General features: G+C 31.1%; 1 protein-coding gene across 1 annotated transcript in view; it reads right to left on the bottom strand.

Annotated features, from left to right (window-relative positions):
- Positions 1-6,383: 6,383 nt before the first annotated feature.
- LOC147065496 (atrial natriuretic peptide receptor 1-like) overlaps positions 6,384-13,397 on the bottom strand; it is a 161,424-nt gene continuing 154,410 nt past the window's right edge. The window contains exons 7-9 of the mRNA XM_085956996.1: positions 9,086-9,276; positions 6,831-7,016; positions 6,384-6,557 (exon numbers count right to left, since the gene is read on the bottom strand). Coding sequence (XP_085813122.1) covers positions 6,384-6,557; positions 6,831-7,016; positions 9,086-9,276 — 551 coding nt within the window. The remainder of the gene's footprint in view (positions 6,558-6,830; positions 7,017-9,085; positions 9,277-13,397) is intronic.

Genomic DNA, 13,397 nt, shown 5'->3' with positions numbered 1-13,397 from the left:
CTTTTATTTTTACCGGTTCGCATGTGTAACAAGGTTGATAAACACTGGAATGGAGTATGGATAATTCATATTTGGATTTCTACTGTACTTTTTGGTTGGCCCTAAATAACACTACTACATTTAATAAAGGCATAATGATTGTCCATCCTAGAAACTAGGTCGTGAAAACCGATCGCCCTAGGATCGGATATACTTAGGTAGCTCTTCCTTTTCAGCACACATAGGGGGACACTCCCAGAGGATGTGATTGTATGCGTTGAGTTAGCGCATAAGCAGTTTGGATACAAACATTATATTCAGAAAAAAATGCCTCTCCTGAACATGTTCAGTTAAATAATATTATTTACCAAAATCTTCGATTAATAGATACCAAAATTAAATAAGTACTAAATTTTTTTACTTTTTCATATGAATCCTTTTTTTTGTGACCGGAGGTTAACCTTTCAGCATCTTTAAGTTATACCCTCACCAACAGAACGTGTACAACTTTTATGATAGTTTAATATATTTTTAATGTAAAAAAATTAAAAACTTCAACATCTTTTATAATGCCTGGGATTTTTTTTTACATATGAATAATGTATTTGTTTGATATATTAATGTACCTAACTATTTATTTCGTATATATACAGTAGGTAAATATATTTTGTGTTGTCATACCTTCGATTGGTGAGTAAAGCATAGTTCTTAAAGATGACATTTAGGGCGTAAAAAACTATTCAGAGAAAAAAGTATAAAAGTCAATTAATGCATTAATTAATTAGAACAATCAAAGTTAGTTGAACGCAAGAGAAAAATATAGATAAATCAAAGTAGTAGAGCATGGAAATTCTATAAAATAATTTTATCATTTCAATAAAAGCGAAATATGCATAGTATAGTATTATGTTATGTAGGTTTTGATAATAATTTTGTAGATTCAGAATCTATTTTCGTATGCAGGTTAAGTTTATCTTTCTAATAGGTTGCATCCAACGAGGATATGTAACGATTACATTACCATATTATAATAATCGTGATGCATTAAAGTAAACAAAGTTTCTAGTCACGTCCTGGTTTTGAATACATTATCAAGGTATAGTATTAAACAAATTAATTAGATAGTTTTGTACAATAATATAATATTATAGTTGTAGGTGTGCCACTGTATATTTACTAAAAAGACAAAATACTTAGTTATGAGTATGATAAGAAATCAAATAATGATGTACATATAATAACAAAAAATATTGAATAATTTTGATATTAAGCACTTCAGTGGGTCTATTCTATACTTAATGACCGCTAAAGTGATAAAATGATAAATATTATCAAACTAAGGGTACGTTTGTATCGAAGTATTAGCACTTATTGTAACAATTACAATAAGTTAGTTGTAATCGTTGCAATAAATGCTATATTTTAACAGCATCAATAGAGGTGCTGTTAAAATATAACAAATATACCTAACTTATTGTAATTGTTACAATAAGTGCTAATAATTTGATACAAACCTACCCTTAGTTTGATAATATTTATCACTTTAGCGATCGATAAGTATTGAATAGCCCCACTGTCAAAAATATAACTATATATTATTAATTTATAATAAAAATGGTATTAGTTTCAAAATGAATTCAGTAAACTATTTATGCATCTTAGAACTTATTAAATTAAATGATTTAATAATCTTTAATTTTATAAAATACGAGTATATTCTAGAAAAATTAGTTTGGCAATAATTATAATAAAGTCTTTTAAATTAAAATTATTTTTACTGTATTTTTTGTGATTAGTACATTATTATAAAAAAGAAGTGTTAATGTTTAGTTGAATAAGATATTCTGGCGTATAATATATAATACAATTATGCTAACATTTCAAAGTGAAATAAATCTTCTTTTAATTGACTTTTATCCAAGTTGCGGAGTCTATTCTGAATTAGGAAGGTGTTCATTGTATGAATGGGTTTTTTAAATTTTACGACATTAACATAAAAAGGTAGGCAAATTATCATTTTGCGACAGGCTTTTATAACACTTCAGTGTAAACCTACCTTTCATTTTATCTACATTAACACGTTTATAATAAAAAATACAAAAAACTTGGACACACACTGATAAAGAGTCAGGTCCACGTAATTATTATGAAAATGTTTATGGGAAAAATAGGAGAATATTATGTTCATACATTATTATAACAAGTAAATATAATAAAATAAGAAAAATGTTATATGTTCTTTCTTATAATAAAGTGTCTAAGTTCTTTAAGGTACTATATGAAAGTCGATTATGAAGAATTTGGGGTATCTTTACGAGCTAAGCTTGAATAATCTGTAGAAATTGTAGGAGTCGTGTATATATATGTCATTATGGTTTATTGTTGTTTTAAACAGCGATCTTAACTTGGAAACCCTCCAAACCCACATCCTCAAGCTCACGAAGCAATTCTACAGCTCCATCAACAACCATCCCAACACGACAATTAAAGACCTATTACATTACGACATACACGCTCACTATCAATTTGACCGACCAAGAAGGGTACTTCTACTAATGCCCCCCTCCCCTAAATAAATATCCTTTTTTTTTATATTCTTCTCTTTTTGTATACTCTTTTCTTCTTGTACTTTTCTATATGATTACAGATCCCTTGACACTCAACCTAGACCGATCAACACCCAGGATGTCCGGATGACCCAGGAGGGTACTTCTATAATTCCCCCCTCCACTAATAAAAATATCCTTTTTCCTTATATACTTCTCTTTCTGTTTATTCTTTATTTCTTGTACTTCTCTATATGATTACAGATCCCTTGCCACTCAACCTAGACCGACCACCACCCAAGATGTCCAGACGACCCAGGAGGGTACTTCAAATAAATCCCCCCTCCCCTAAATAAATATCCTTTTTCCTTATATTTTTTTCTCTCCCTACAGATTAAAACCACAGCGGAGGGGTTTTTGGCCGGTTGTGGGCTTGCTCACCTCCGGAGTTTTTCCCCCCTCTGCGGCTCAAATTTTGATGAGCAAACGGGCTAAGACCCGAAGTAACACACGATAAAGATGCGATTATGGATGCCGATCTTGCTTTTTGGCCTTCTCTCAGTCTTCGTGGGAGCACCGGCTGGTGCGGAAGAAGATGACCCCGGCTCTGGATTCGGACTGGACGAACGCCAGACCCCACGGGCTGTGCGCTAAACTCTGCAAAGCCGGACAGAAGCGAGATGTGGGGTGGGGAGATGTTGGGGGCCTGTGACGGCGGCGGTCCTTGTTGTTGTTTGTTCAGAAGAAACACTTTTTAAATATACTTACTAGAGATTCCTTCACCCAGATCCTAAACCTGGTCTCGGTCGGACGCGAAGCCGCCGAAACCAGGTCCTCTCACTCCAATCATGCTTCACTCCAGATAGATACTTCATATAAAGGGGATAGACGCTAAAAACCGTCTAGGTGGCCCAAATGAATAAGCACATACCCTAAGTAAGTAAGTAGTGTTGTTTTAATATTTATTTTAAAATTAACGGTTTAATGGGAAAATTAAGGATCATTAGATAATATTATATTTAAGTGTTACAAAGTAAATGCGGAACGCAAAATATTGCAATTTCTAAAAATTACCAGTCAATTATAACCACCAATGAAAAGTTTATCGAATATATTGTTCTATATTAAAGTGTTAAATGCGCAAAATGATATTTTGAAATTGTGTTATAACCATGGACATAATAATATGATGGTTCACATATGGCTTTATTCTCAATTATGTGAATTCTTTTATAAGATGAGAAAAGATAAGGTGCTATAATGACATATAGACCTTTTCTACAACGTCTACACATTATTCAAGTTGAACTCGTAAATTTTTTATTTTCGACCTTTACTTATATGGCATATGGGCCCTTAACTGCAGCGAAATTACAATCGGAAGATTTTTGACATTAAAAAGTAGAGTAAGTTAATGTTACTAACTTATTATTCACAATTAATAAAAATATTAATAAATTTAAAAAATATAAAAACTGGGTTACCCTAATACTGTTTTCAAAGAGTGAGAAATTATTATCACTTAAAATTCTCAACACCAGTATGAAAATGTACAAAATTATTTAGCTTGTTAAAAGTTTTTGCTACCTTTTCAAAAGTACGTATCTAATTAAAGTTCTTTTACAGAAAGCAATAGTAAAAACATGATGAATACTTGAGACGAATATTTTCTAAATTTGAAATGAAAAAAAAAAACTATTTTGTCGTGTATTAATTATTTATTGTTGAAGCTGCTCAAAATATGAGTAAAAAAATTGTGTAGAATTCTAAACAGCTTCGTAAATGGATTTTTAATCGTATTCGTAAGAGGGTCGCTTTGAAAAAAAAGCTCTTGAATAAAAGAAAGACATTGTGCATTATAATTCAGCTTGAAATATTGTTTTGATTTCAATAACTTCTAACTGAAATTTGGCCAACTTATTCAGTTCATTAAAAATAATAGCTTGTACGTTCACTTCAAATAATGGTATATATTTTAAATAAACGAAATAGAGAGCAAGCAATTTTTTAACCTTCTTACAAACAGAGTCAGTTGCTGGTATTAAGTAAGTATGCTTAATAAGTTAAATTATAAATAAATAATTATTTTTATAATACGAAAGTAGTTTTAATGACTTTAAATGACTTTTTTCCTTTAAAATTTGGTTTAATCTTTGATAATATTGCCTCTAAAATAGTGATATCAAACCAATTAACTATATACTCCTTTAACACGTACATGGATTTAATGTTATAATTATTATCGTGGTCATGACAAAAAAATGCACGTGTAAACATGTATTATCCTGGAAGTTGCTTACAATAGCTTAAGTACATTACATGTATGAATCAAAAAAAAAATCGGAAGTTTCTGAATTTTCACGCAACAGTTGGGATTTGTTCGATATCTGCGCCTACGCAGTAGAACGATAGTCGCGAGCTTGCCGAAAAAAAAATGAACTACACCGCGCAGAGGCTCATTTTGAGGTTAATCGATTTTTACGACTGTCAAATAGTACCATAAAATAACAACATTGCGTCTCGCTTACTCCAGAAGAATGAGATTGGCAGAGACAGTCAGCACGTTTACGTGTAAACAGTAGTATACTATTGGTGTAGGTAAATCCATGCACGTATACAGGCGCTAAAAGGTTAAGTCGCCAGTTCAAATCAGACATTATTATTTATTAAACCTCTACCAAGGGAGTAAATTGTCAGAAAAACAGAGCATTTGTGACTGTGAATTAAACATTACAAATTTATTCAATAATATGGTTTTTTTTTTTTAAATAGCTAGTTTAAGGAATGAAAACCCGATGAGGAAAATCTCAGGGAAGTTTTGCTTACGTACTCGTACATACTTCTCAATAATATATTATGTCATATTATACATAATATCAAAATGTATACAATATAATAAATCAAAACTAAGTGGAACATATTTATTCTAATATAACTTATTTTATTGACCATACAATAATATTGTTTTTTTCATTTAGAGTCTTTTTAAAGCATCTAAGCATACATACAAAAAAAGTAACTTGATCAATTTTCAATAAATACGTTACAGGTCGAATAGTTTTGGTCACGTGTAGATAGATATTTTTTATATATCTAATTTATCTATAGATTGTATAATTTATTTCTATATTCTAATAATTGTAATATATTATGTCATAAATATTTCTTAAATATAACGAATGTATAAGAATATCATTTACTTATTTAAAATATAAAAACTTAAATAACAAGCGTTTTAAATAATACTGTTGATCTAGTTATATAATTAACAATTGATTTATAAATTGCATTATAGTTCAATACATGTCCATTAAAGAATAAAAGAAAATAGTTCACTGCTATACATCTTTATAATAGAATTAAAATATCTCGCCAAATCTACAGTATTAAAAATACACATTTTTAATGCATCCAAAAAGTGCGATTCATTATATTTGTGATGTATTTTATATATTTTAATTTAAAATACCATAATATACCTAGAAATAAACAGAATATAATGAATGAGATTTTAGAACTTAATATAGTATTATATTAGAAGTCCGAATAAGAAAACATTATTTATTATTAGGCATTATAAGCTACTGAGATTTTTACAGCTTAAATTATTTGTTGGAAGAACCAATATATTTAAATAATAATTAATTATATAGAAAATATAGTAGGTAGTAGGTACAAATGGATACTAAAATATAAATAATGATTTTTTTTAATAATATCTACTTACAGTAAAAAGTCTTTTTTTAAAAGCGTTTTTTACATTTAAATAAAAAGGGAGTAAGATAGATAATAATTTATATAAAAATAGATTAAATGATTACCCTTGTTGCGGCTCACTCTTTTGCAATTTCAATTTGATTACTCTTTACCTCTTAAATTATTGAAAACTTTTTTATTGGACGTGTTTTTGGCCGCGTCATTTATATTATGATTGAACTTGTTGACAACATCTTTGACTTTGACACTGGACACGATAATTTTGTTATCGATTTTCGAAATATTTCTATCAGTTTTACCAGGCTCACAGAATACCTTGTTGATGTTATTAGTACCATTTTTGAAATGGCTTTCGTTAAATGGAAAATCCGTGTTGATTTTATCGAAGGCTATCGAAAGTTCTTGCGGAAATTCTAAAGAGCTGTGGCTTCCACTCGGCGAACTTAGGTCCAGCGAACTCCCCGGGGTCATACTAAACCTTTTAAATCGGGAATTATCCTTGACTTTTTGAACAGTTTCGTCTTCGTCTTGCGACATCGCTCGGAAATTCGACAAACATCTTGACGTTGTATTGTTCTCAGGATCGACCGTTTCGTTTATTCCCGATTTGAGATTGATTCTCGGATTTATAATTGGACTATCAGGGGCTTCGTCGTATGTTATTGTGGGGTTTCTTGATAGGGTGTTGGGAGTGAGTTCTCGGTGAGTTTCACTGGGTGGGGATTGGGGAGTTTTTTCGCCGATCAGCCAGTACGTCACCATTTTTCCTTTGCCCTATAAATTTACAACGTTAAAATATCAAACATACCACACATACTAATACATAAAAGTTTAACTATAAGGGCATTCAATAATTAAATTACCATTTAAGGGTAGGTATTAATTGTATATACATATTTCACGTTTTTTTAAAGATGCTGATAAAATTGTTATTTAAGATAATATATGTATTATATTATATACTTAGATAATTTCTTTTTCTAGAAAATTGCGTTAAATCTTAAATAAGTTGCGAAGTTGGTAAACATATTATATCGGTCAATCTGTCAGAAAAATTATGATGCGTTTCGATTTTCAGTTCATATTTCAATGTTTGGGTTACTTCATTAATTAATTAAAAAAATATGAATGACTGATTGATAACATTTAAAATATATATTAGACAAGTAAAAAAATGTATGCCAAGAAAAAAACTAGATTTAAAAAATAAAGTAACAACTATATCATAAAATAAAATAAATATAATGGCATGGCTATAATTTGATATTTAATTATTTAAATTTCAGGTTAGGTTTTATTATATTTCACTTTTAATAGCCTGCATGCACTTTATATTCTGCTATGTTGACAATGCAGAACCATAAATATTAAGTCTCATGCGGCGCAATGATTTGTTTATTTTGTGAAGTGCAATTTATGTGGAAAATTTTCTATTTTCCCGCCTCAAGAACGAAAAACATATAAAGTTGTTTTGCTGAAAGTCCTAAGTCATGGTTAAATGACTTGTTTATATATTTTCCATAATATATAAAGTTTATAGTGTTTGTACTCATAGTAAATTGAAAATACTTGTTTTAAAAGTTATTCTCTCAGAAAAATTGCCTGTCTTAAGTCTTTTCAAAGTTTAATGGTATATTTTGCTGAACATTAAATTTGGTTGTTTTTTTAATTCTCTTTTTTACGTGCCTAACTTTTTCATTTGTAAATATTGTCGGCGCAAATTCTTTTTATAACGACCATTAATTTTTAAAGATACAAATCCATAATAGTTTAAACGATTATCTACCTTAAGTTTTATGTATTCATGTCATGTTGTGTCGTTCATCTTTCAAAACTATAATGTTTTATGCATTTGAATATATGAAAACGTTACGTCACACCTGGTTTATACCGATATATCTACCGATATATTTCATTCCGTACTAATCAATTAATTACTAAGATCATAAATGAGTTTACATAATATTGAATGCAGAGAATCAACCCCAGTCATGAGCATTTTTATGATCATGGAAAATACTGAAAAAAGAAAAAAGTAGTTGCATGTACTTATATAAGATTGATGTGAAAACTCATTGAAAATTGTTATATTTGATACTATATTTAATTAGTAATTTGGATAATGATTACAACTCCAAAGTTTTTGGCATTAAAAAAGACTGTGTATGTTAGTGTGTGAGATTATAAAACCATTTGAATCATACTTTACATGCAAAGAATTAATATACGGAAAAATGTTATATTTGCATAGTTTTAATTGGAATTTATTTGCTCGACATATCTAAATACAACTCATAAGGATTTTAAAAAGTTTTGATTCTGAATATCATACATATTTAAAAAAATGACCTATTTGACATTGAAATTATTGCATTAAAACATTTTATACAGTTTCCAGCATGTTTTTAGTATGTCACATACATTATTATATGCAAATAAAAAAGAACTCTTAGAGTATAGGTGTAAAACATAAATCTACAATATTGACTGACTTGTAAATAACGTAATAATTAGCCATTTTAACTTTTTTAAAGATTCATCTTCATATGGAATTCATCTTCTACACAGAAAAATGTTTATCGTCAAAATTTTTTTGTTTAATCAATTAGAAGCAGTTATGTCAAACACTTGTGTTTATACAAACAACCTACATTTTATTCGCAATAAGAATATTATAATGTTAAACTATTTGAAAATAAATTTTATATTTGTGAAAACTTGAATTAACAGAAATCATAATACAGAATTATTATGATCCATCATAGTTGCTTTTTTACAAATCATTTCATTCATTATGCCATGTAATATTTAACAGGTAAATTATAAATTGACTATACGCTCACCTTCATTGATATTTCCCCTCGGCACTCTAGTTCAAAGCACCCGAACGTATCAAGAACCTCCTTTGTTCGCGGGCTGACATGTATTCTGAAAGCTTCCCCATGTGATTCCATACGATTAGCAGTATTGACTGTATCTCCAAACAGGCAATATCGAGGCATCTTCAAACCCACTACTCCGGCAACGCAAGGGCCTGACAAAACAGAAAGAAAATATTTTGATGCCACATTCAATTTTGACCTATGCTTTTTTAACAAATACCAATTAATTCTATATCCATGACATTCCCAATAACTATGCTAATCGATCAGTAATTAATATACCTAAATAATAAAATAGTAATTTGGTATAGATTCTATATATAAATCTAAAGCTTATAGCATCATCATAATTATCTCAGTAACTCTCATCCACTGCTGGATAAAGCCCTCCATTAGATGTTTCCACACTTCTTGGTCCATAAGAAAAAAAAAGTGGTAATGGAACTCTCTAAGAAAAAGATTTATCCAGGAAGCAGTTGATCAAGATTGATCGAGATGATGATAGAATTACCCTATCTCTATATATATAAAAATCTCGTGTCACGATGTTTGTGGTCGAACTCTTCCGAAATGGCTCGACCGATTTTTATGATTTTTTTTTGTATATTTGTTAGGTATGAGAATAGGTCAACAAGTATATTTCATACCGCTAGATGATTAGGGTATCTCTATCCAGAAAAATTTTCTTTTATTTTTTTGACAATTTTTTTTTTGTATTTTTTTTTATTATTTGGCATAAAAAAATACCTATAAATCCAAATTTTCACCCTCTTACCCCCACCCTTCCATTTTTTAATCGCGATTTTATTATTTTTGTATGAACAAATTCAACCGTCGTTCCTATTTCAAACAGAACGAAATTATTTATGTTGTTGAATGACAGATGGCGCTACGTCCGAGAAGAATTCAAGAGAAGCGTCGCGTTATTTTGACATTTCATTCGGCATATCACAACGCAGTGCGTGCAAAATTTTGTACGATTTATTTTAAATTATCTATTTTTAGGTGCGTGTATTACAGTGCCCAATGCCAGCAAGACGCAAGGGGGGCCATTTGGGCCGTCGAACGAATAAAGTAACAAAAATGCGAAATAGTAGAGCAGAAAAAACAGACGAACAAATCCAGCAAGATAACAAAAACGTGCGTGTAAACATGTCGCAATTGTGTGCATCCCAATCACAAGAGGCACGAGCTGAACGAAATCAACAACGACAATTGGAACGGAGCCAAGCGCGCCGGTTTGTAGTTAACACACGCAGAGCAAATGGCCGACAACGCCAACAAGTACATCGAACATTTACATCCGCTTCGTTCCTTCGTTCGCATTCGAGTACGAGCCAGATATTGAATATTCCGCTCATCCGAAAGTGCTGATTGGTGCTATGGACAAAGAATGTCCTCATTGTCATGCGCTCAAATTCAAACATGAGTCAGCCGGGATGTGTTGCGCATCAGGAAAAGTGCAACTAGCAGAAATTGAGATACCACCAGAACTATTGAACGGCTTGCTGATCGGCACGGTTCCAGATTCAAACCTGTTCCTGAAGTCCATTCGCACATTCAATTCATGCTTCCAAATGACTTCGTTCGGAGCAACAGAAATAGTTCACAATACTGCGGCAAATGGTCAACAATTCCATTCTACGTTTAAAATCAAAGGCCAAGTATACCACAAAGTAGGCTCATTGCTGCCAATGTCAAACGAACCACATAAATTTTTACAAATCTACTTCATGGGCGGTGAGGTCATCAATCATGTGGATGCACGTTGCGGCTACAATAGCCTCAATTCACCTAATGCCAGGCGCATCGTCGGCGAACTGGACGCCCTGTTGAATGAGCACAATGAATTATTGAAATTCTTCAAAGCACACATGCACGAATTGCAAAGTGACAATCACGCTATTGTTATCAATCCTGATAAAACACCAGCTGGAGAGCACGTACGTCGATTCAATGCAACTGTTGTTGACGACATTGCTGGAATCATGGTTGGCGACCGCACATCGACGCGAGAAATCGTGATTCGAAGAAAAAACAATAATCTGTAGTTCATCGCTGACACACACCGTTCATACGACGCTCTCCAATATCCGCTAATTTTCTGGAAGGGACAAGACGGATATTGCATAAACATTAAACAACGAGATCCTGTCACAGGTAACTCATTCATTATGAACATCATTAATCATTTTGAATTGAGAAAATGAATGGTTGATGTTTTTTTGTTTTTATCGGCGGTCATCGTCTACAGCGCTCTATTCCTCTTTCTGTCATATATCCCATCCCCACACACTTACGATAAATTCGTTATTTTTTATTTAACAACCAAAATATTCACTAGAAATAATTTATATGGCAGAACAACGTTTGCCGGGTCAGCTAGTATATTTATATATATTTTTATTATATATGATTATCTGTAACGAGTGAGAAAAAAATTCAAATGTGTAAGAGAGGAAAAGACATAGATATTAGACATACGCGTAAAAGTGCAAATTCTAAATTTGAAAAATCGGAAGAATTGTTTATTTTAATCGGGTTCAAAAAAGTAAACAAATGATACTCTCATAATAATCTGACAGCTGATGCCTGCATTGCGGTAATAGGATATAGAGTAATTAGAATATCGAAAAATTAGTGTGTTTTTCAAGAGATTTGAAGGTTATTATAAAAAGGGTATCATAATTTATATGACCATACATTATTTTAATCGAAATTTATTGAGGTTACAAGCAACTTGTTGCCAATGTGGAGACCGCTTTAGGCGACATATACAATGAATCAAAACATAGAAACACTATGGATGTGAAAGAACTATTAGCTAAGCGATGCCGTTTGACCAATGGATGAGTTCATTGATGGCATGCTTGAAAAAGTTAGGAGACTATAAAGACTACGCCAGGCTGATGCGATAGCATGTATAGTACAGGTATAGTACGCCCAAAATACTATAATTTTGAGAAATCGGAAAAAAAGTTGCCAATAGAAGAAAAATAATCCGTGAGGAGCAAAAGAAATAAATAATCTGCATGTCTAAAAAAGGTGACGTTAATTACTTAACACAGTGATTTTCAAACTGAGAGGCGCGAAAAATTAAACACAATTAATGTAGCCACAAGTTTGCAGTTTGCAAATGCATAGTTTATAAAACGGCCGCTAGTTATAAACTACACAAAAAAACAGTTCTATAAAAGGTTGTTTCCAAACCTTTCTGTAAATATGGAGACTAATTATATAATCCTTCCCTTCTATACAATTGTGAAGCGCAATGGGTCTCGTAAAAAAATGAAATAAAAGGGTCAAATTAATCATAATGTTGAAACTTAAGGCAAATTTGTTAAGGAACGATAATTTTGTTGTTAAACTTGTCTATTTGGTTGAAATTAAAAAAAAAAAATGAGTGAATAAATCAATCCAAGGACCACTAATGCATTCACTGATTTAAAACAACAAAGTGAAGGCAGTCATAAAAAATTGGAGCTTAGGAAATCAAAATGACAAAAAAAAGTTCACCATGTCTCCATTATTTTTAAATGATTTCTACGCCAGAGTTCTTGGTTAGTTTGCTAATGCACTTTTCACATTATTTTATTAATAGCAAAAAAATGTCGCCTGCGGAGCTACTTTGTTTCGGAACTTTTAAATATTTTAAATATGTGGTTGAAAAATCTTGACTCGGGAGGCCGCTTCGGAATGTGGGGTCCATGATAGAATCCATTTGTCAATGAACGAAGATGAATTTGGATTGACTACTATTGAAATTGATTGTGCTAATAAACAAGCACATTCATCAAAAATTAATGTAATGTACCTAAGTAGTAAAACCTTGTTTATTTTTTTTTTCAGTTTTGTATTCGTAAGTAGGTAGGTACATTGTTGACTATTTAAAAAGGTGTCTGTATTATTTAATGAAATAAGGGGGGGAGGCGCCTAGATTAAATTTTTTTAAAGGAAGGCGTAGTTACATAAAGTTTGGAAACCACTGACTTAACATTTTAATTTTGTCTAAAAAACAAGACGTTAATTACCCTTCATGTATATTTTTTTGAAAATGCAGAAAATTATCGGTCACTCAACGCGTACTATATTTTTTGTCGAAATACTATAATTTTGAAGGCACTGTACTATAATTCCACTTTCAAAATATGGCAACACTGACTATACCACAAGACGGTTAGACAGAAAATATATTATGTAAACGTATGAGAATGTAAACATGTAGTACTACCATTTGGTAATATTTGCTAGTAAGAAATTAATAATTGACTAT

Source organism: Rhyacophila brunnea, unplaced genomic scaffold (genome assembly GCF_057557595.1).
Source record: "Rhyacophila brunnea isolate RB1 unplaced genomic scaffold, BYU_Rbru_1.0 scaffold_6, whole genome shotgun sequence".
In the NCBI taxonomy this organism is placed as follows: Eukaryota; Metazoa; Arthropoda; class Insecta; order Trichoptera; family Rhyacophilidae; genus Rhyacophila; species Rhyacophila brunnea.
Note: the sequence above shows the minus strand (reverse complement) of the source record. Positions and strands in the feature narration are given on the sequence as shown.